At 49.2% G+C, this 22965-nt stretch overlaps 8 protein-coding genes across 8 annotated transcripts; 5 read left to right on the top strand and 3 right to left on the bottom strand.

Moving 5' to 3' along the window:
* Positions 1–5: 5 nt before the first annotated feature.
* Positions 6–1061, top strand: N7455_008596 (ribonuclease P subunit p30 family protein; the record flags this gene model as incomplete). The annotated part of the gene is made up of 2 exons (XM_040960593.2): positions 6–124; positions 199–1061. Exons 1-2 carry the CDS (start codon positions 49–51, stop codon positions 1059–1061), a joined length of 939 nt encoding a protein of 312 aa, XP_040808973.2. The 5' UTR covers positions 6–48.
* Positions 1062–1829: 768 nt separating this feature from the next.
* Positions 1830–2936, bottom strand: N7455_008595 (uncharacterized protein; the record flags this gene model as incomplete). Its single annotated transcript, XM_040960571.2, has 2 exons — positions 1830–2221; positions 2288–2936. The coding sequence occupies 2 exons, from the start codon at positions 2934–2936 to the stop codon at positions 1830–1832; spliced, it is 1041 nt and encodes a 346-aa protein (XP_040808975.2).
* Positions 2937–6357: 3421 nt separating this feature from the next.
* Positions 6358–6652, bottom strand: N7455_008594 (uncharacterized protein; the record flags this gene model as incomplete). The annotated part of the gene is made up of 2 exons (XM_040960604.2): positions 6358–6451; positions 6528–6652. The coding sequence occupies 2 exons, from the start codon at positions 6650–6652 to the stop codon at positions 6358–6360; spliced, it is 219 nt and encodes a 72-aa protein (XP_040808954.2).
* Positions 6653–7926: 1274 nt separating this feature from the next.
* N7455_008593 (ureidoglycolate hydrolase) lies at positions 7927–8715 on the top strand (the record flags this gene model as incomplete). Its single annotated transcript, XM_040960594.2, has 1 exon — positions 7927–8715. One exon carries the CDS (start codon positions 7927–7929, stop codon positions 8713–8715), a length of 789 nt encoding a protein of 262 aa, XP_040808971.2.
* A 232-nt stretch (positions 8716–8947) lies between these two features.
* Positions 8948–12115, bottom strand: N7455_008592 (mismatch repair ATPase MSH1; the record flags this gene model as incomplete). Its single annotated transcript, XM_040960570.2, has 4 exons — positions 8948–10674; positions 10734–11664; positions 11722–11858; positions 11911–12115. The coding sequence occupies 4 exons, from the start codon at positions 12113–12115 to the stop codon at positions 8948–8950; spliced, it is 3000 nt and encodes a 999-aa protein (XP_040808978.2).
* Positions 12116–12414: 299 nt separating this feature from the next.
* On the top strand, positions 12415–19086 carry N7455_008591 (ATP-dependent RNA helicase BRR2; the record flags this gene model as incomplete). Its single annotated transcript, XM_040960568.2, has 2 exons — positions 12415–18503; positions 18558–19086. The coding sequence occupies 2 exons, from the start codon at positions 12415–12417 to the stop codon at positions 19084–19086; spliced, it is 6618 nt and encodes a 2205-aa protein (XP_040808941.2).
* A 366-nt stretch (positions 19087–19452) lies between these two features.
* On the top strand, positions 19453–21701 carry N7455_008590 (oligopeptidase family protein; the record flags this gene model as incomplete). Its single annotated transcript, XM_040960603.2, has 2 exons — positions 19453–19484; positions 19571–21701. 2 exons carry the CDS (start codon positions 19453–19455, stop codon positions 21699–21701), a joined length of 2163 nt encoding a protein of 720 aa, XP_040808986.2.
* Positions 21702–22081: 380 nt separating this feature from the next.
* On the top strand, positions 22082–22786 carry N7455_008589 (uncharacterized protein; the record flags this gene model as incomplete). Its single annotated transcript, XM_040960606.2, has 1 exon — positions 22082–22786. The coding sequence occupies one exon, from the start codon at positions 22082–22084 to the stop codon at positions 22784–22786; it is 705 nt and encodes a 234-aa protein (XP_040808953.2).
* Positions 22787–22965: the final 179 nt, after the last annotated feature.

The raw sequence follows: 22965 nt of genomic DNA, 5'->3' as shown, positions 1-22965 counted from the left end.
TTAAGCAATAACTCTTACGGGCAGGGCTGGCCTTCTTTTAAATCCACCATGTTTTACGATTTGAATGTACCTTACAGCGCCGATGACCCGGAGGTGCCCCACACTTTGAATTTCCTTGCTGAACGTAAGTCATTCATTCCGCTCTGCGGCACAAGATCCGCAGATTAGAGCACATGAAGGACTGACCTGACTTTCTAGTTGGTTACACTACCGTTGCCCTGTCTCAAACAATCAACGGGAAGCTCCCCCCGACCCTCACCCCTCCTCCTCTACCAACGAACGCGCCGAAATCCCTCCAACTGCTGACCCGGTTGAACCTGACTCTGGCCGACCCCGCGCAGAATCAGCGCCTAACCGCCCTGAGTCAAGCGTACGACATTATTGCTCTCCGTCCCACAAATGAAAAGTCGCTTCTAAATGCTTGCACCAACTTGGAATGCGACGTGATTTCCGTTGATCTCTCGGTGCGACTTCCATACCACTTCAAATTCAAAATGCTGTCCGCGGCAATCTCACGTGGAGTCCGTATCGAGATCTGCTATGGGCCAGGGATCACGGGGAGTGGGCTTGATGCCCGAAGAAACCTCATTGGGAATGCAACATCCTTGATCCGCGCGACACGAGGTCGAGGCATTATTGTGTCCAGTGAAGCAAGACGAGCTTTGAGTCTACGAGCCCCGTGGGACGTGATCAATCTTGCCTGTGTTTGGGGTCTATCACAAGAACGTGGAAAGGAAGCTGTCTGCGAAGAGTCGCGGAAGGTGACCGCATTGGCCAAATTGAAGCGAACCAGTTGGCGAGGCATCGTGGATATCGTCCACGGTGGGGAGAAAGCAAAACCCGAAGGACCTTCGTCAAAGCAAAAGGGTGCCCCAAAATCTAGTGCCCCAAAAGCCAAAGAAACCGCGCAGCCAGAAATGGTAGCGGACAATCTTAAGAGAAAGGCTTCTATCAGTTCTGAGCCTGTCGCCGAGGACGCTGACAAGCCGTTGTCCAAGCGAGAAATCAAACGACGAGCCAAGAAAGCACGATTTGACGCAAAAGGAGAGAATGCCACTTGATTTAAACTTGCTATGGCATCTTTAAATTTTCGTTACCGAGGGAGTCTGCTCCTCTGTCACCGGTAGAAGCCAGGGATATTGATATTCTCTTTCTTTCTATTGGTGGGTTTCATAAGCTGTGAGCCAAACTGGTCGAAACACTCCCCTGGTGTCTCCAATTGGGATGGGACTCTTTTGAGCAACCGCTATGACCCCAATCGCCACCCAATACACCATGATGATGTACGCGCCGCTGAAGAGCAGAACAATATGTTACCCTTCACTTTCAAACGTGAAACATAGCCATCATCATAATGGTGCCGTTACTATGGTAGCTCCGGGACTTGTTTACATTACATTTTCCAAGCATAGCATAGTTGGAATGGGCATCTATGGATGGATTTCAGTATCCCCTACTAGATCACCAATACACTTACGTCAAGTTGTTTGCTAGTTGATTCAGTAGAAAACCCTTGGTTCTAACCACCACCCACGAGTATGATACGGTGTTTGGGCTGATAGAATAATTCTCATTCACAATTTACGAATGTATGAGAATGGATACATGACGCAACACGTTTGTTATTGAGCTCTCAACAGAATAGCCCGCAGAGGGTACGCCCTCCTGCAGCAAGTAGTCACAGTTCTTTACAGACTTTCAACGGACTTGAAAACCAGTTGCGCGGGTTTTGATGTTTGTGGGTGTAACAGAGAAGCAGAGAAAATTTGCATGTTGATAGATTAATCGGAATCAATAAATGACATGATTTAGGAAAAAATCATGGAGTCCTACAGCGAGGTTGGCAGATTTCCTGCTTCGCATGTCGCATCATCCCCAAAAGGGTTGGCTTTGTTTTCACATCCGTGATTGTATTCGCAAGAAGGCAGTTCCAACTCCCACTCGTTGACCATAGAGTCGATGGAAGCAGGACTGAGATTTTCAAAAGAGACGGCGACAAAGGGGGTGTAGGACTTGGATGAACGCGAAGGTACACTGACTGAATAAGATACCTCGTTTTCGGTTAATTTGCGAAGGATAAGACCGAGGTATGTTGCATCGCACTCGGGGCCACAACAAGATATCTCCTTCCCAGCTGGGCTGTTCAACAGCGTTTCAATCCGTTCTCCGATCTTCTCTTGGAGTAATTCCACATATTGTTGCCTGGCTTGATCGATTTTGTCTGGAACCATTAGCTATTTGCTATATATCTCAAAAATGGACCAAACGTTCTATTTTGCCAACACACCTTTAATGCTTTTTGGAATCGGTAGATTGCCTGTTTGAAAGGGACCCGTTCCTTGCTGCATGGCAATTGACTCTGTCAGTCGAAGGGTATCGTTGGACTTGAAGACCCAGGCGATCATCATCCACATTTTTGTTTCTTCTGAAAACGGCGACGAAGCGGGTGGCTTGAGACCTTTTATCCAGATATCAGAAAACACCTCGATGGCCTCGTGGCATTGGAAAACATCGGTGGCCACGGCGATTTTAGTCAATTGCGATAGGGGCAATTTCCGAGGAACTTGTCGGGAACGCCCATGAATGAGGTTCAAAATGATCAGGAGGATATCTGGCTTGCAGACGTTGACAGGAATCTCAACAGACCCCTCCATCGAAAGAGCATTCCCTTCAGCCCAACAGTCTTTTAGCATCCGCTTGAAGTAACTCGACGCAAGTGTGAGGTGCTTCGATGAGACTTGAAAGCGAGCGTAATTTCCCGGCACATTGCCTTTGTCGATATCAATCAAGGAAGGCTTTGATGTGAATAAAATGATATCTCCATCTGGATCAACTTGGTAGGGTGGATACATGCCAGTCGCCATCGATGCAGTCGATGTGGGTTTATGGTCTTGGTTCCGGTCCTGGTCCGAAGCCGTAGATGCTGACGAAGCCATGGAAATGGACAGTGTTGGGTTTAAAATTAGGGAGAACGAACGGAATGAAGAGCAAGAGCAATGAAATTAGAATTTTATGTCGTCTCGGGGAATGATGGCCATGTAAACAAAATCGAGCTCGGGAGGGACCAGTAGATCATCAACGTTTTATTCCAAATCGACCGCTTTCCCCACGTCCTCCTATTTGATCAACATGTTTGACCTACGTTATTAGAGACCTGATGTTTTGACCTCGGCTCAACAAGCTTTTAATTGCCATAATTGGACGACGGTTATCTCCCCCTTTCAAGGACTGGATACCGGAAGTGAGAGATATCTGATTCGAAAGCAAGAGAATATAAACCAGGTCTTGAAGTCCGATAATAAAGTAGCATAATACATAGAAATCTATAGAGGGGTTATCCTCTGCATGGATAGCTTCTTTGTCTAAGCCTATACATAACTAACCATTATCCTTCAATATGCGTGGTTTGAACTTCTATACATGCCACCGTTTCTCTGGGAGGAATCTAAAGCTAAAACAACACTTAATTCCTCTATATGATATATAGGGAAGATAGAGAGGCGAATTAAAAATCAAATATAAATTCGCTCTTAGTCGCTGCACTTCAACCTCCCTTATATATACCAAACACCCAACAAGGCCTTGATAATCACGGCAGGTGCTCTAGTTTATGGTTTCTTAGATCTTGATTTCTAGCACCTCATGTTTCATTTAGAAAGGGAAGATGATAGATGAGGTCCAACTGACTTAACTATGTAGGTATAGGTGAACTGAGGTTACAAACGGCAGAAGCACGGGATGTGACACTCTCGACATTGAGCTGTTTGATTCCACTGTTGCCGACACCTCCTTCTTTTCGACTTCTTTCACGTTTTTCTTATATTCCATGGACAAATCATCACCTTTGTCTTCATTGTTCCCCAGCTCCATTTCTAGAATGAAAGACCCCACCGTAGATAGGTGTTAAACCAGCTAACTGTTACAAACGACCCTCTTATCATACCATTCGAAGATTTATGCCTCCGTCCACCATCTATACCCCGTTAAAAATAAAAACAGAAGTCGTCATCACATGTGGCCTCCAAGTTTGGCCATCTCATTCCAATGGAATATCAAATCAGACAGACTGGGTGGGGCCCCGGAAGACCGTAGCACCAATATCGCCATAGCCGTCAAAGCAAACCGGACACGACCAACTATCACCCTGGATTAGTACGAGTTGGACCAAGCCAATGGACAAGCCCAAAATTCCCAGCACATCGAGATCCGGGAAAGCGACACAGGTGATGAAGCCGGAGTCTCTGGGGCTTACCTTTTGACGTCCTGTTACTATGAGATCTAGAATCTCCTAGAAAAGCCGATTTAACTAAAGGAGTGGCCTGGGAGCAATCGACCTGTCGCCAAGCCATCTGGTTGACGTAGATGGAGAAATAAAATTCGTCATACACCAGGTGCTGTCTTGATCAGCGGCACCACAGGCTGCGTTGGAGAACCTTCTGGTCGCTTTCGAGTCTTCTCCAAGCGTTTCAAGCTTGCTTAAGTGACCCTAGACAAGATCGACTTTTCCAGAAACCAGCATATGGAAATTATGCAATTGGCGATTGGGGCCCGGATTTCAGGGCTCATGACCGGCCCATCCATCAACTCGATGGTCAATGAGTAGAGGCCAAACTTTGACCATGGGCCATGTGGAAACCGGGATAGGCCCTTCGGAGCTGACACAAGACGGCAATCCCTAAGTCTCCCTGTTTTGCCATTTAGCTCTGGGGTTCCGGTTTGAACGACCTTTCTTACATCGTGACGGCGGAGAGCTAATCTTCTGCGGAAAAGGAAAGCCGGAGGCGGATTTGTGAGTGTCTGGCTAGGGATTCATATGGCTTATATTCCATAGCTTCAGACGATTTGAGCGTGTACAGATGATCGGATTTTCACCAGAGGATCATATTCTCCTGTTCCACCAGAGAAATATTAGTCGGTCTCCCTGGCGTATATATTAAGTATGTAGTTAGTGTGTCATTGGTGGCATCGGAGAGGAATTTGAGGTCCCTGGAAGGTCAGGTTCACAGGTGTCTAGCAGGGTGCTTACACTGTTAGTGGCTTTCCCCTTAGGCTGCCATTGGCTAACTATAACTACACATAGGTATATGCTACCTAGTAGAGAAATCGTTTCTACTTCGCTTTTTCCTTCTCAGGGCTTAGATACCCACGCTCAACCCGTTCCCCATTGATCGTGCTAATCCATCAACTCCTGTTAACACATCCCTGATTCCTGTTTTATAAAAATTGCCCAGTAGAACCAATTTTGTTGTCTGTTGAAGTTTACAATAATGAGTTGCTCATTGTGTTGTATTTACACAATAGCATTTGGATCCTATCATGAATTGTCGATGAATATTACCCCGACTACAAGTTTGTACCAAAAAGCAGCCGCAAATATATAGCCTCTTTTGTGTCTCACGGAGCCATGTAAGTCGCGATACAAACTGCCTGGAGAGACGGTATTTACTAAAACATCGAGAAACTGAATACCCTTGACGCGTCAAGTAGCTCCGGGGGTAGACCTTCATACGTCCTAGAGGCCCTTTCCCAGTCCTATCGGGGTAAATGGCAAGTTAACTAGCAGTTCTTGGCCGTGTCATCCTTGCTGTATCCGACTCTGTTATGGCGCTAAAATTCTATAAGCTTGCGCATACCCGTCTTCCCAGTTTGGGCACGACTGCATTAAAGATGTTACTTAATGCTACATCTACATGCACGTTTAAACGATTCAACCCCGAATGAAATTAGTTGGTGACCCGCGCCACTAGTATAACGTATGATATTGACATTTTAACACCGAAGTTAAATGGCCGAGATAAGAAAAGAGGGGAAAAGCGCCGCATAGTAGACAACACATAGTCCGGCTAAAAACATCAAATTCCTTGGGTTATGACCTCCGTTCTCATTTCGTCGGCTCTCCGAGAAATGTTGCCATCTGCCATTTTGCTGGCACATCATGCAAGATGAATAATTGCTGCATATTCTGACATTTCCCCTCAATTTTCTTCCTATCACATGTTGTGTCCAAACCAAAGACAAAGAAAAAAAAGCCCCGAAAATAAATGAAAATAAAATAGAAAATAAAAAGCCATGTCGTAAGTTCGTATCATCTCAGTTCTCTTCTAGACCCCAGGGTCTCCAACTCCCAATATACATGCATGAGTGCGTCATTCTTCCAAATAGGCGTCATAGGCGGAATAAACCCGTCAATCTCGGGCGTGCTCGGAATTCGAATGCATGATTGGGCTCATCCACAAACAAATGCATCCTTTAGACACGAACCAGGTCATCATTTCCTGCCCATATCCCTTTTGGGCCCGTCAATTAGCCGCATCGATGCGGCCGTAGAGTCATATCTGGGTGGACTCGGTTGTGTACTCAGGACTTAGGCAATGGGAATTGATCTGGGTGGTCAAGTTCTTCGATCCAACCGCCAATGTAGCCTATGTTTTGATCGAATTGTTCGTGGGCACTATTTGAGTTATCATTTTTGTGTTAGTCGATTATTCTCAAATTGGGATAGGTAAGATGGCAAATATTTGACTTACCTTAATGCCTGTTCTGTAGGATAGTTAGAGCTTGTTGTAGGAGTCGAGGAGCTTGTAACGGGAGCGGTTGAACTGCCCGTGGTGGTGGATGTTTGTTGTGGCGAAGGTGGACTTGAAGGATTCATTGTTGCGAGTGATATTGATATATTTTGCACAGGGCAAGTTTACTTCCACTTGGAGTGGGCTCACAGTATTAAACACAAGTAGGCTGTTTCGAATATCAGGAGAAGGAAGCCATCGTTGCTTTATATCTAAGTATTTCATATAGAATTAACCAACGCAATACCAAGAATCCAATGCCACCGAGTTGATGTCTGCAAACACCGGTGTGTGAACTTCATCGAATTCTACACTGCAATTACCGGATTAGGTATCAGTCCCGGAGAAACGAATCCGATAGACCAATAGCTATTACCGCTGTCAATTTGTGCGTGTCATTGAGGAGGGATCAAGTAGGGGAATCATTGGCCAGCGTTTAGTAGGTGCACGTAACATCGGCCCAGTGTATTATTTTGGAGCCTTAGAGCCTCATTTGGGAGAGAACACGGCCAAATTATGGAAATAATTGCGGTTGCCTTGCGGCTAGCGTGCGAACCATATATTTCCGAAAGATCCTGTCTTTTAATATTGTTGTCTCAGATCCTTTAGATCTAAGATACCCGTGTTAACCGGTCAAGTACCCCAGGGCTGCAGAGTACATGCTTGTACATCCAACATAATGCATTTATGCTTCCTAGACCGATATTGCTAGATTAAAGAGCGAATTAAGATCAATCCTATGGCCAAATGTACGTGTATAAACGGTGAAAGAAACATCCACATGCTAATTTTAATTCCCCGCACTTAGTTACTAAATAGTACATCTAACTGTCCCATATGTTTTACTTATATCGGGATCTCAACGGAAAAATCGGTGTACACTCCCAAAGGTCCTCAGCACGGACTGCAATGCAGGTATATTGGATTCAACTTTGCAGCAGTTCTCGTTTCTGTGGGCCACTTTTAGTTTAGTCGTAAAACTGGCGTACTCTCATCACGCTTGGACCAGAGCTAAGGGGCAGCATACCCTGCAGAGCTTGACATTTGGCTGATATGAACCAAATGAACCAAAAGAGTACTACAAGCAGTCATTTATGTTATTTCCATGTTCTCTATAAAAATGAATATATCGAAAAAAATCCTATACTTCCCCGGTCCCGGCCGCTTATCTTATCACCGGAGAACGCCGACATCTCCGCATTAGCTTCATTAGCTTCATCAACCACATCCAATCCAATTTCTCTTCTTTTTTCCAGCTCTCTCTTATACAATTGTAAATCTACACACTAGAACGTGGCGGCCTCCAAGCGATTGACCAACACATCCATATACACGCACACCTCACACCAAAGAGCCCACCATGGCGCCGATCCTCTCAACCAACCCGACAGTCACGCTCACCCCAGAGCCTCTTACACCGGCGAATTTCGCACAATTCGGTACAGCAGTGGTCTCCCCATTACCGAGAGAACTAAATATTGCCCCCCAACCATCATCCCTACCGCCACACAACCCAACGCCGGTCCTAGCGAACCAAAACTCCGCTCTCAAGTACAGTCCCATCTCCCCGCTCCTCGACCGCTACACCAATGCCTGCCCAAGCGGACAGGCCTCCGAGGCACGAATGACCATGTTCTGCTGTTTTCCGCGCGCTTTGCGCGCTGTCAGCACCGGCCCACAGCTGCCTGACAGGGAGGTCTTTGATGTACGCATCCTTGAGCGCCATCCGTTTACGAATCAGACTTTCATTCCGGTTGATTTATCGGCCCATTCCAAGGTCGGGGATGATGAGGAAGAGCCGCTGTTTTTGGTGGTGGTTGCGCCTACTTTGAAGGGACAGACTGCTACCGCGAAGAATGAGGCCGGGGAGACGATTACGATTCGTGACCCGCCGGATCTGAATAATATTAAGGCGTTTGTGGCGCGTGGTGGTCAGGCTGTTACTTATGGTGTTGGCACGTGGCATGCGCCTATGGTGGTTTTGGGTCGTAGGAGGGTTGATTTTGTTGTTGTGCAGTTTGTTAATGGGGTTGGGGATGAGGATTGTCAGGAGGCTGCGTTTGGGGAGGGTGTTGTTGTTGACCTTGGTCGGAAGGGTCAACTCGGGAGGGTGGAGGAGAGTCCGAGGTTGTGGTCTTCTAAGCTCTAATATGTAGATGCATGTCTATGAAACACTTGCAAGTGTTGGGTTCTTAAAAAGTGAAACTGAAGACTCAACAGTTGGCATTGAAAATAGAGGCGGAGGGAGGCATTTGCCAATCTGGCTATGTGATTTGGTGGTATCATTAACAGGAGAAGCCGGAATATTGTACATAAATATTTTACATTGTACCTTTCAAGTACATATTGACCATGACATTTCACCGCCAAGGACGCCGAGGTTAGGGTTGACCTTCATCAGCAAGTCGAGGTGGTGGAGTTTTATCCTTCATTTCCTGGCGGACCCGCATGGCCAGATCGAGGGTCTCTTTGGGCAAACCAGCCAGTTGGGCAACCTTCAGAGCATGAGACTCGCGGTTGACACCTTTCCGCAGCCGGTGGACAAAAGAGAAGGTCCCTGAAGGCATATCTTTCACATCCGTGCAGTATCTCGCCAATTTATCAAAGTCCTCTGTCATATCCGCGAGGGCATGGAAATGAGTGGCAAAAAGCACTCGAGACTGGTTGTGATTGTGTAAATGATGCAGACAAGCAAAACTAACGGCTGTGCCATCTTCGGGGGTTGTCCCCCGGCCTACTTCATCCATGATCACAAATGATTTAGGCGTGGCTTGTTTGAGAATAGTAGCTGTTTCCAACATCTCCACCATGAACGTTGACTGGTCGCGGAAGAGGTCATCCGCTGCACCGATTCGACTGAAGATCTGATCGACGATACCGATCTCGGCATAAGCTGCGGGCACGAAAGATCCGACTTGCGCGAGAATTGTGATTAGAGCATTTTGTCGCAAGAAGGTACTTTTACCGGCCATGTTGGGACCAGTAATGAGCCAGATCCGCTCGGAATCACCCAGGAAGCAATCGTTGCTCACGAACGACCGTCCTTGTTCCTCTAAACCCAGTTTGACTGTGGGATGTCTTCCGCCGACAATCTTATGAAAGGTACCGTCGTTGAGGATCGGCCGTACCATTTGCTGTTCCTGCGCGAGAGTTGCAAATGAACACGCCACGTCCAACTCATCCATGACTGCTGCGTTTCGGCGAATTTTGACAAGGTTCAGGATCACCTCACGGCGCAGACGTTCAAATATTGTTTGCTCCTCTCGACGAATCCGAATCTTCACGTGGTCCATTTTGACTCCTAGCTCTGTCCAGGCTGGTAGATAGAATGACCGGGTAGATTTGGTCGATGAGACATTTCGAGTGACTCCCAAGTCTTCGAGAGATTTTTGGGATATCTTTGCCCCTTTAACGTGGCAGATGTGGCCTAACCCTGGAGTCCATTTAAGGCTCAGGGCCGACGAATCAACCGAATCACGGAGACGTTGAGTCAATGAAGTCTTTTCATCGCCCAACCGTTCTAGCTCCGTGTGGAGTGCATTCAAGGTCTTACTTGCGTCACGCCTCATAATCCAGGTATCGAGGGGACCGGAGTCCGTATCAGCCACAACTGTTCGGTCGCCCTTCTTTGCCCTGACCTTTTTTGGCAGTGCTTCGAGCTCGCTAGATGTGGCTTCATCCATAGCAACCTTTTGTGCCAGATTGGCTGCCTCTGCAGCGGTACTATCCTCGATGCGCTGCTTTTGTAGCAAGCCTTCTTCGTCAATGGCTGCGAGAATTTGGTCCGCTAGCGCGATAGGACCATCAAGGAAAAGCCGTGAGATCATGACAGTAAGACTGTGATTGAAATCTGTAGTGCTGGAGACCGAAAGTCTATTGTGATCTAGAAGAACTTGTCTGACTTCCTTGGAGGCCTCAATGGCACGGGAAAGACAAATCAAGTCATCCGGGTCTCCTTTCCCAAAAGCAAATTTCTGAACCAGACGTTGAGAATCATGGCTGCGCTTCAAAAGTTGGATGACGCTGTCACGGAGCTCCACATGTTCTATGAAGACCGAGACAAGGTCCAGACGCTCATTGATGACTTGTAAGGATGTAGACGGGGAGGCTGCATGTAACACATTAGTAAAAGCCACACAAAAACCGTTGAATTTTAGTTGGACATACTCAGTCGGTCTCGCAAAAGCCGTGCGCCACTTTTTGTAGAAGTTCTTCGTACAGCGTGTAGAAGACTACCTTTCCCAAAACCGTCTCTCGCCGTTTCTAGAATCTCAAGACCACTCAGACTGTTACGATCGATGCTCATTGATTCATTCAAATGTCTTCGAATTGGAGGCTGAAGCTTGAGATTCGACCCTTGCAACTGCACACGAATGTACTCGAGCAGACTGTAACCAGCTGCTACTTCCTCCGGTGTGAATGACGCGCGAGCATCTTCGGGGACCGGAGACTCTAACATTGTCCCCCATTCAGATACCGGTTTGAATGCTTCAGGGTATTGGAAGAAGGTGACAAGGCGATGATCATGTCCAACTAGCATTTGCAATTCATGCCCAATAAGATCTTGCACATTTTGATCTACCAGAATCTCACGAGCTCCAATCCGCGCAATTGCAGATGGAAGCATTTGAGTCGTCGTGAGCTGAGTGAAGAAATCACCTGTTGAGAGGTCAAGCCATGACAATCCTACTTGTTGGGGCACAGAGGACAGTACATGCTGATGCGATGATTGCAGATCGACATCAGCGTGTTGCTTCAGTTGTGATTGCAAAGACGGCACATCCAAGTATATGGCCAACAGGAAATTATGCTCAGAAGGATCTATGAATTTCTCGTCAATCAGGGTGCCAGGTGTGATGATCCTAGCAACCTTCCGATCAAACAGGAGGCCTCCTGTGCGTGCTTTGTCTTCTGGATTGATAGCAAATTCTTCACTGATAGCCACATACTTGTTGAGATCTCCAACAAGGGTTTTAAGAAAACGATCGAGCTGGAAGAAGGGGAAGCCAGCCATTGGAACCGGTCCACCGTTGGTCTTTTTGGTCGCAAGCTTGAGATTGAGCAGTGGTGCCAACTCCTCTGCTTGTTCAAAATAGAGCTACAGGATAATATCTTAGCATGGAGTTTTCTAATCATGTGGTGCCTATTATCGTACCTCATAGAAGCCCCCGACCCGGGTCAAGATAACACAGTTCTTGAACGTCTGCATATTGTTTCGGTGCCCCTGCACCACAGTTGGGTAACGGGGAGCCTCATCCACCCGATCATTGTATGCTTCGAGTTTCAAAACTCCTTGAGGAAGGTCTTTCAACTTTACTGTCGCTTTAGTTTTTGCGCCTCGTACGCAAACTCTCGGTCCGGCGGTGGACGCGCGTGGGTGTATGGAGGTTCGACGCGCGTGGTGATATATGGTCCGGTGTATTTGACAACGATAGTGTATTTGACAACGATAAGATGGACGTGTCAAACTCGTCAGAGACCATAGATAAACTGGCATTAAATGAGGAATCGACAGACCAGGGCGCATTGTTGCGACGCGATCCAACCATTTGGGGCGGCAGAACCATCCAAGCTCCCCTCCTTCCGCCTTTGCCACCGAAATCTTCCCGAGCTGCACTCTCCTTGGCTTCATCTATCTACAACCTTGGCTGATATTTCTCCCTTACAAGTGAAATTACTTGCGGTAGGAGGATGAGTCAGGTTTGTGTGACCATTTGAAATTGATCAATCGCCGACATCTCGTGTCTCGGCGCGGCCTGAATCTTGACCCTCCGCAGGCAGATTCTTGTCGCAACTCACTCTTTCTTCCATCGTTTTTTTTTCCTGATTCACCCATACAACCACCAAGATGGCGGACCAAAATATTTCGCAGTATAAGTACTCGGCGATGTCCAACCTGGTTCTCCAGGCGGACCGTCGTTTTATCAGTCGCACCCATGACGAACCCACTGGAGACCCGGAGTCTCTCGCGGGTCGCATTGGGATCCGGGAGATGGGTGGACGAGTCGCGCGTGAGGATGCGCCCAAATCTAAGAAGGCAGCTCCGACAGGTCTCGAGCGGGGTGCAATCGGTGAGGGTGAAGATGTGCTTTTACGCGAACAGAAAAAGCGCCACCGCGGCCAACCAGCACAACTACGGGGCCAGGGCATCCTTTCAGCAGCTGATGCCTTCGTCGAAGGCTTGAAATATCGTCCTCGCACACCCGCCACACGAGCCACCTATGACCTTATTCTCACAATTACCGGAAGCCAGCTGGGCGATGTCCCCCACGAAGTCATCCGAAGTGCCGCCGATGCTGTATTGGAACTACTGAAGGACGAAGATATGAAGGATTTCGATAAAAAGAAGGAGATTGATGACCTTCTGGGAACCACAATGAACCCCAAGGAATTCAACGAGCTCGTCAACCTAGGCAAGAAGATTACAGACTACGATGCCCAGGACGAAGAGGAAGAGATGGAAGGCGGCCTCGATGAAGAAGGTGGCGAACTCGACGAACGCCAAGGTGTTGCTGTCGTCTTCGACGAAGAAGATGAAGATGATGAACGCATGGGAACCGTCGACGAAGTTCGAGACGAGGACGAGCTCAGCGATGAAGAAGAAGAGGATGAACAAGAAAAACTCGCACTTGACGATGCAGCAGCAGCTCAAGATGAAGACGGAGATGAAATGGTCATCGATGGTGGTCTTGGTCAAAGTGACAAAGCCGCAGAAAAGACCGGTTTGAAGGTCTCCGCTCGCGAAATCGATGCTTACTGGCTGCAGCGTCAAATCGGTGCTATCTACAAGGATGCTCACATCCAGCACGAGAAAACAGATGAAGCACTTGAAATCCTCGGCGGAAAGGACGAGGATGGAGCATTAAAGCCCCTGCGTGATGTTGAGAACGACCTCATGGAACTCTTCGACTATGACCACCCCGATCTTGTTGCTAAACTAGTCACCAACCGCGACAAGGCCGTCTGGGTTACCCGCTGGAGAAGAGTCGCAGAGGATCCCGATGCGCGCAATCTCGTGGAGATTGAGATGGTTGAAGCCGGCCAACGTGCCATTCTTGATGAAATCCGTGGCAAAGAAACCGGCGATGAACTCGGAGCACCACCCGATAAGAAGATGAAGTTTGACTTGATGGATGTCGATGTTCCTTCAGGTCCAACTGCCGACCAAAAACCCGCCGAAGCTGGCGAGGGTGGCATTCTTCAGCCTAAGAGAACGATCAATTTGGAAAATTTGGTCTTCCATCAAGGCAACCATCTTATGACCAATCCTAATGTTAAGCTTCCCCAGGGCTCGACCAAGCGAGCATTCAAGGGATACGAAGAAATCCATGTGCCACCGCCCAAGGCCAAGAAGGAGGCCGGAGAGAAGAATATCCCGACCACCGAGCTGCCTGAATGGGCCCGTGTTGGATTTGGAACGTCAAAGGAACTCAACCGCGTGCAGACAAAGTGCTACCCTTCAGCTTTCCATGACGATGGAAACATGCTTGTCTGTGCTCCCACGGGTTCCGGAAAGACCAATGTTGCTATGCTTACGATCCTTCGAGAAATCGGGAAGAATCGCAACCCTGAAACGGGAGAGATTATGCTGGACGACTTCAAAATCATATACATCTCCCCCTTGAAGGCTCTGGTTCAAGAACAAGTTGGCAATCTTGGCAAGCGCCTGGAGCCTTATGGAATCAGAGTCTCGGAACTTACCGGTGATCGTCAACTCACCAAGCAGCAAATTGCCGATACCCAGATCATCGTCACCACCCCTGAGAAGTACGACGTTATCACCAGAAAGGCAACCGAGACCAGCTACACAAACCTTGTTCGCCTCGTTGTCATCGACGAGATTCACCTTCTCCATGATGAACGTGGCCCCGTCCTTGAGAGCATCGTCAGCCGAACAATCCGCAAAACCGAGCAGACTGGAGAGCCCATCCGAATCGTGGGTCTCAGTGCTACCCTTCCCAACTACCGTGATGTGGGAAGCTTCCTGCGCGCAGATCCTGTCAAGGGCATGTTCCATTTCGATGGCAGCTACCGTCCTTGTCCCCTCAAGCAGGAATTCATCGGTGTCACCGAAAAGAAGGCCATCAAGCAGTTGAAGACAATGAATGACATTTGTTATACCAAGGTCATGGAGCAGGTTGGGCAAAACCGAAACCAAATGCTTATCTTCGTCCACTCTCGAAAGGAGACCGCCAAAACCGCCAAGTACATCAGAGACAAGGCCCTTGAGAACGAAACCATTGGTCAGATTCTGCGTAGTGACGCTGCTAGTCGTGCCATTCTCTCCGAAGAAGCAGACTCAGTGGACGATGCCAACCTGAAGGATCTCATGCCTTACGGTCTCGGTATTCACCATGCTGGTCTGAGTCTTGCCGATCGTGATTCCGTCCAGGCACTTTTCGCCGATGGAAGTATCCAGGTCCTCGTTTGTACAGCTACACTGGCCTGGGGTGTCAACCTTCCCGCACACACCGTCATCATCAAGGGAACCCAGGTCTACTCTCCCGAGAAGGGTGCCTGGGTCGAGTTGAGCCCGCAAGACGTTCTGCAAATGTTGGGACGAGCTGGTCGGCCCCAATATGATACCTTCGGTGAGGGTATCATTATCACATCGCAAGCTGAAATTCAATACTATCTCTCGCTCTTGAATCAACAGCTTCCAATTGAATCGCAGCTGATGAGCAAATTGGCGGACAATCTGAATGCTGAGATTGTTCTTGGCAATGTTCGTACCCGCGATGAAGGTGTGGATTGGCTAGGCTACACTTACCTTTACGTTCGGATGCTCCGATCACCTGGTCTGTACAGTGTTGGCGCTGATTATCAGAACGATGATGCTCTAGAGCAAAAGCGAGTGGATCTTATTCACTCCGCTGCTGCAGTTCTTGAGAAGGCCGGTCTCGTCAAGTATGAGAAGAAGACTGGACGTCTGCAGTCGACTGAGCTTGGACGTATCTCTTCGCACTACTACATTGGTCACAACTCAATGCTTACCTACTCCCAACACCTCCAACCCTCCATTACGACCATTGAATTGTTCCGAATCTTTGCCCTGAGCGATGAGTTCAAATACATCCCTGTTCGCCAGGATGAGAAGCTTGAGCTTGGAAAACTGCTAGGCCGGGTTCCTGTTCCTGTTAAGGAGACCATTGATGAGCCCCATGCCAAGATCAATGTTCTGTTGCAGGCTTACATCTCCAGACTTAAGCTCGAGGGACTTGCGCTGATGGCAGACATGGTTTATGTCACTCAATCTGCTGGACGTATCATCCGCGCGATTTTCGAGATCTGCCTGAAGAAGGGCTGGGCCTCAGTGGCGAAGACTGCGCTCGACCTTTGCAAAATGGCTGAGAAGCGCATGTGGCCAACAATGTCCCCCCTTCGTCAATTCCCCCACTGCCCAAAAGATGTTTTGCAGAAGGCGGAACGCATTGACGTGCCTTGGGGTAGCTATTTCGATCTGGATCCTCCCCGCATGGGTGAGCTTCTGAGCATGCCCAAGGCTGGACGTGTCGTGTGCGACTTGGTGTCCAAGTTCCCTCGACTCGATGTTCAAGCTCAAGTGCAGCCCATCACGCGATCCATGCTGCGTGTAGAGTTGACCATCTCCCCCAACTTTGTCTGGGATGATGAAATCCACGGCAATGCTCAAGATTTCTGGATTTTGGTTGAGGACTGTGACGGAGAGGAGATCCTGTTCCACGATCGTTTCTTGCTTCGTGCTGAATTTGCCAAGTCCGAGATGAATGAGCATCTTGTCGAATTCACCGTTCCTGTCAATGAGCCGATGCCCCCCAACTACTTCATCTCGCTTGTGTCTGACCGATGGATGCATTCCGAGACGAAGATTGCCGTGTCCTTTCAGAAGCTCGTTCTCCCCGAGCGCTTCCCTCCTCACACACCACTGCTCGACATGCAGCGAGCACCTGTTAAGGCACTAAAGCGTGAGGATTACCAAGCGTTGTACCCCAACTGGCAGCATTTCAACAAGATCCAGTCCCAGGTCTTCAAGTCAGTATTCGACACCGATGACAACATCTTCCTCGGTGCTCCTACGGGAAGTGGAAAGACCGTTTGTGCTGAGTTGGCTTTGCTTCGTCACTGGTCAAAGCAGGATAGCGGCCGTGCAGTCTACATTGCGCCCTTCCAGGAGCTAGTCGACCACCGACTGGCTGACTGGCAGAAGCGCCTTGGTGGACTGGATGGAGGCAAAGCCATTGTCAAGCTTACAGGTGAAACCACAGCGGATTTGAAGCTTCTCGAACAGGCTGATCTCGTACTTGCCACTCCCACTCAGTGGGACGTGTTGTCTCGCCAGTGGCAGCGACGTAAGAACGTCCAGACAGTCCAGCTGTTCATCCCCGACGAGCTTCACTTGCTCGGCGGCTACGCTGGATACGTGTACGAAGTTATTGTGTCTCGCATGCACTACATGGCTCTCCAGACTGAAAATGAAATGCGCATTGTTGGTCTTAGCGTGCCTCTTTCTAATGCTCGCGACATCGGAGAGTGGATCGGTGCCAACAAGCACACGATCTACAACTTCAGCCCCCACGCCCGTCCTGTGCCTCTGGAGCTTCATCTTCAATCATTCACCATCCCTCATTTCCCCTCTGCCATGCTCGCGATGGCTCGCCCAGCCTACCAGTCGATTTTGCAGCTTTCCCCCGACAAGCCTGCTCTTGTCTTCGTTCCAAGCCGCAAGCAGGTCCGTGCGACCGCAGCAGATCTCCTCTCGGCGTGTGCTATCGATAACGATGAAGATCGTTTCCTGAACGCCGATGTCAGTGAGCTCGCTCCTTTGCTTGAGCGTGTCCACGAGCAGACCCTTGCTACATCACTTTCCCACGGTATTGGCTACTACCACGAAGCTCTTAATGCCACCGATAAGCGCATTGTCTTGCACCTGTTCAGCATTGGTGCGATTCAGGTGCTTTTGGCTTCGAGAGATGTGTGCTGGGAACTGGATATCACGGCTCACTTGGTCATTGTTATGAACACTCAATTCTTCGATGGCCGCGAGCATCGTTATATCGACTACCCCATCAGCGATATCTTGCAGATGTTCGGCAAAGCCTCCCGTCCCGGTCAGGACAAGCTTGGCCGTGGTGTTCTTATGGTGCCAGCAGTGAAGCGCGAATACTACAAGAAGTTCTTGAACGAGGCTTTGCCTGTTGAGAGTCACCTGCAGGTCTACCTCCACGATGCCTTTGTGACTGAAGCCAGCACAAAGACCATCTCCTCCACCCAGGATGCGGTTGATTGGATGACATACACCTATTTCTATCGCCGTCTTCTTGCAAACCCCAGTTTCTACGGTCTTAGCGACGTGAGCCACGAGGGCCTCAGCACATTCCTGTCAGAGCTGGTGGAGAACACACTGAAGGAGTTGTCAGAGGCAAAGATCATTGACGTTGACGAAGAAGATGATACCGTTTCGCCTTTGAATGCAGCCATGATCGGTGCTTACTACAACATCTCGTTCATCACCATGCAAACCTTCTTGTTGTCTCTTTCGTCCCGGACGAAGCTCAAGGGTATCCTGGAGATTGTCACTTCGGCGACTGAGTTCGAGTCTATCCAGATGCGTCGCCATGAGAATCACATTCTCCGCCGCGTGTATGATCGTGTACCGGTCAAGATGTCAGAGGTTTCCTTCGACTCTCCTCATTTCAAGGCCTTCGTTCTCCTCCAGGCCCACTTCTCCCGGATGCAGCTCCCTCTTGATCTTGCCAAGGATCAGGAAGACATTGTTCGCAAGGTCCTCAACCTGCTCAGCGCTTGTGTGGATGTCCTCTCATCCGAGGGTCATCTCAACGCGATGAACGCAATGGAATTGTCCCAGATGGTGGTTCAGGCCATGTGGGATCGTGACAGCCCTCTGAAGCAGATTCCCCACTTCTCTCCCGACGTGATCAAGGTGGCCAACGAATACAAGTATGTATCATCAGAAAGGTCTCCAGAGACATTTGCTAATCTACCTTTGTACAGGATCAATGATATCTTCGAATTCATGGAGGCCATGGACCCATCGGAGAACAAGGACTACGCTACTTTAGTCAAGCGCCTCGGCCTCGATAACAAGCAATTGGCGCAAGCTGCGGCTTTCACCAACGAGAAGTACCCCAACATCGAGCTCGACTTCGAAGTTGAGGATGCCGAGGGTATCACTTCGGGCGAACCTGCATACCTCAAGGTCAAGATCGAGCGGGATATCGAAGAAGACGAGGAGCCCGATGCTACTGTCCACGCACCATTCTACCCCAGCCAGAAGATGGAGAACTGGTGGTTGGTTGTTGGTGACGAAAAGACTAAGAGCCTGCTGGCTATCAAGCGTGTCACCATCGGCCGCAAGCTCGAGCTGCGCCTGGAATATGTGGTCCCTACACCCGGAGACCATGAGTTGACGCTCTACCTCATGAGCGACAGCTATGTTGGCGTTGATCAGGCTCCCACATTCAGTATCAATGCGGCAGAGGGAATGGACGAGGATGAAAGCGAGGAAGAGGAAGAAGAGTAAATGCCATGATCTTTACAATTTGTAATAATAGTTATGTTTTCGAAGCCTTAGAATACAAGATGTCTTCCATGGTTAGTTATTACTACTTTTCTCCGATGTAACATTGTGGATGCAAATGCCTGCAAGGTACATGGCGCTTAACCCAATCAGGACCATAACCCCCCGCATGATCACGTTGCTCCCCAACCTCCTCTTCTCCTCTCCAACTCTTTCTCTCGTACTCAATTTCTCTCTTTGATATCAATAGCATACGCAGTGGTGTTTTACGTATTTTGTTTATCTTAAGAGCCTGTTGATACCTTCCTTTTAAGCTCAATCCGTGGAAGCTCCCCTAAGCTTCCTATCTTATCTCCCGTACGATCTGATATGGCCATTCGGAACATGAAGTTCACTCCCCAGTAAGTAGTGTCCATATAACTGGCAATTTGACGTCAATCTTCATTGAATATATTCGAGAGCACCGGACTGACACCGACCCCTCTAGGGTTCTGCTCGGAGCACCCAGGCGGTCCTCAGCCGTTCCCAATGCGGCCGGCACCCTAGCAGTCTACACGCAGACCTCCTACTCTTTCGAGTCTCATTCCAAGACTAATGAAATCCGCGTTATCGATATCAGCTCCGGCCGTTCTGCCCTTATCACCAACGACCCCGGCGCCAGTAACCCACAGTGGGTGGACGATAGCGACAAACTTGTCTGGCTAAAGAACAAGGGCAATGGCAATACAAGCTTCGTCGTCGGCGATGCCCGCCAGGCTGATGAGACATACATAGCAGGCACTGTCCCGGGCCCCGTATCGGACCTGAAAGTGGTCCTTTTGGAGCCAGGAAAGGTCGGCTTCGCCGTGACAGGCAAGGCCAATACAGACGGGTCGCTATACAATCCCCATGACGCGAAGAAGCCCCATACAACTGGTAAATTGTACACATCTCTCTTTGTGAGACATTGGGACTCGTATGTCGAGCCCCAGAAGAACGCGATCTTCTACGGCTTGCTGGAACAGGCTCCTTTGTCGCCGGCCCGTCGACGGGCTGGAAAGTACTCGATCTCGGGCCTTACCAACTTGATTGCAGTCTCAGGACTGGCGGGCGTGGAGTCACCGATTCCGCCTTTTGGTGGTACTGGGGACTTTGATATTAGTCCATCGGCTATTGTCTTTATTGCGAAGGACCCTAACCTGAACCCGGCGACTCACACCTCTTGCTCGTGTTATTATTCTCCCATGTTCTCGTGGACTAGCCTGAGCATGAATGAGCCTGAACCGAAAATCTGCAAGGTTGCTGGTCTTCAGGGAGCGATGTCGTCTCCTGTCCTTAGCTCGGACGGTAGCTCTATTGCTGTTCTAGCGATGCGCGAGGATGGCTATGAGTCTGATAAGAACCGTATCTTGTATGTTCCCAACCCATGGAATGGAGAGATGATCGAGATTTTCCAGTCGGACGATGGGAAAGGACACTGGGATCTCAGTCCCTCGGCCGTGTCGTTTGCCCATGATGACAAGTCGCTGTTCGTTCATGTCGAGGAGGCTGGCCGCGGAGTTCTGTACCAGCTGCCACTGGAGAATGCGCATACGATCAAGCCTGAGTCTCTAAAGAGGCTGACCAGATCGGGATACGTGAACGACGCCGTTCCTGCAGCTGCCAAATCTTCCAAACTGTTCGTGTCTAGTAGCAGCCTGGTTGATAACAGCCTGTGGACTATCATTGATCCAGCTCACCCAGATGATGTCCAAATGGTTTCCTCAAATGGGCGGGGCGGCAGTGCATTCGGTTTGTCCTCAGCCCAGGTCGATGAGATCTGGTTCAAGGGAGCCGAAGACCATCCTGTCCACGCGTGGGTGGTGAAGCCGTCCGATTTCAAGCCCGGGAGCAAATACCCGCTTGCGTATTTGATCCACGGTGGACCACAGGGCGCGTGGAACGATCAGTGGAGCACGCGCTGGAACCCTGCTGTTTTCGCCGAACAGGGTTACGTTGTGATCACCCCCAACCCAACAGGTAGTACCGGCTACGGACAGCCCTTCACCGATGGAATCAAGGGACAATGGGGCGGTCGGCCCTACGAGGACCTTGTCAAGGGATTCGAATATATCGAGCAGCACCTGGATTACGTCGACACCACGCGCGCGGTTGCACTGGGCGCCTCGTACGGCGGTTACATGATGAACTGGATGCAGGGCCATCCGCTCGGGCGCAAGTTCAAGGCACTAGTCACCCACGACGGAGTGTTCAGCATGACCTCCCAGTTGGCTAGTGAAGAGCAATACTTCCCTCTTCACGACCTCAAAGGGCCGATCTGGAAGGTACCGGAGAACTGGGCGAAGTGGGACCCGTCGCGGTTCACGGAACACTGGAACACACCTCATCTGATTATCCACAACGAGTTGGATTACCGTCTGACCATCGCCGAGGGTCTTGCTGCGTTTAATGTTCTCCAGATGCGCGGTATTGATAGTGCGTTCCTGACGTTCCCTGACGAGAATCATTGGGTTCTGAACCCTGAAAACTCCCTCATGTGGCACCAGACTGTTCTGAACTGGATTAACAAGTACGCGGGCATCCCGGCCGTGTCAGAGGAACCTGATCTGTCACGCGGAGTGGGTAGTCTGTCGCTGTGATATAATAGTCTCTTTGAGTTGGCTGTTTGAGCCAATGAGGGAAGACGAAACTTGAATATGAAACGTATATGATGGATATTTATGAACATGGTTATTGTTCTTTTATTGGAAACAAAGGGATAAGAAGGGGGTTCTGTTTGCAACTCGCCTTGATTGGAGAGTTCAGAACGATGTCTTTGTGTTATAAAGAAGAGGCTGTGTCAGGATGTTTCATCTCATTGTCGAGATGATTCTTTGAGGGTTTTGACAATGACATACATGTCGTATATATAAGTTGTCCTTAATTTCCTCGATTTGCCTCGTTCATACAACATACAGCATAGAGTATACTTTTATTTTGTTATTCACTTGGGTATATCAACATATCAACAACCAACCAAATGGACAACGATCCCCCAACCCCCAACTCCCCTCACGGCATCAGCTGGCTCTCCGAGCGAACCCTCTCCATTTCCACCAGCACAACAACCACAACCCTAGCAGACACTCCCAGTCCAATGAGCATGTCCTCCCCAAGCATAACACCTATAGAGTCCACCGAAGACCCCATCCCAATCGAATATCGCAAAGTCTCCTTCCGCGAGAGCCCTAACTTCCACCCCCATTTCCTGTCCCTCCTCCGCCACCTCTCCTCCCAGCTCTGGCCCCTCGTCAACTGTGAAACAGGCCTGCTACACCCAGACTTCCCACCAAATATGTTGGCCTACAACCTTCTGACCTCGGAGCAGGTTGATAATCTCGCCCGTCATTTCCATCAGGTTTACCCGCCTGTCCCGGCTACATTTAATTATCCTGTTTGTATTACCCCGTGGATCGGGACGCCGGAGGAGGAGACTATTGATCTCCCTACGAGGCTGAAGAGGTTGGGGAGGTTTTTTGGATTGAGGGGGTGTGAGGAGCAGGAGCAGCAGCGGCAGCAGGAGGATGTGGATATGGATAGGGATGAAGGTGATGGCAGTGGGAATGGGAATGATGAGAAGATGAGTGAAGGTGAAGCTGAAGTACTACGACAGATGGAATTAGAGTGGCAGCAGGCCTTACAGAGGGCATATGCTGAGGAGTCGCATCGGTGGAATTTGAAGTGATTTTGTTTTATTTCCTTATTTAATATAAATATAAACATACCTAGGTATATATAAAATATAGAACATGCAGGCTATAATATGATCATTTCCCCTAAATGTTGATTTAGCCGTCGGTTAAAAAAGTTGTAGAGACAAGACATAGGCTAATAAGAGGATAATGAGGGGAAGAACGGGATAAT

This window comes from Penicillium solitum (genome assembly GCF_028829755.1).
Source record: "Penicillium solitum strain IBT 25940 chromosome Unknown utg000005l_segment0_segment0, whole genome shotgun sequence".
Classification (NCBI taxonomy): Eukaryota; Fungi; Ascomycota; class Eurotiomycetes; order Eurotiales; family Aspergillaceae; genus Penicillium; species Penicillium solitum.
Note: the sequence above shows the minus strand (reverse complement) of the source record. Positions and strands in the feature narration are given on the sequence as shown.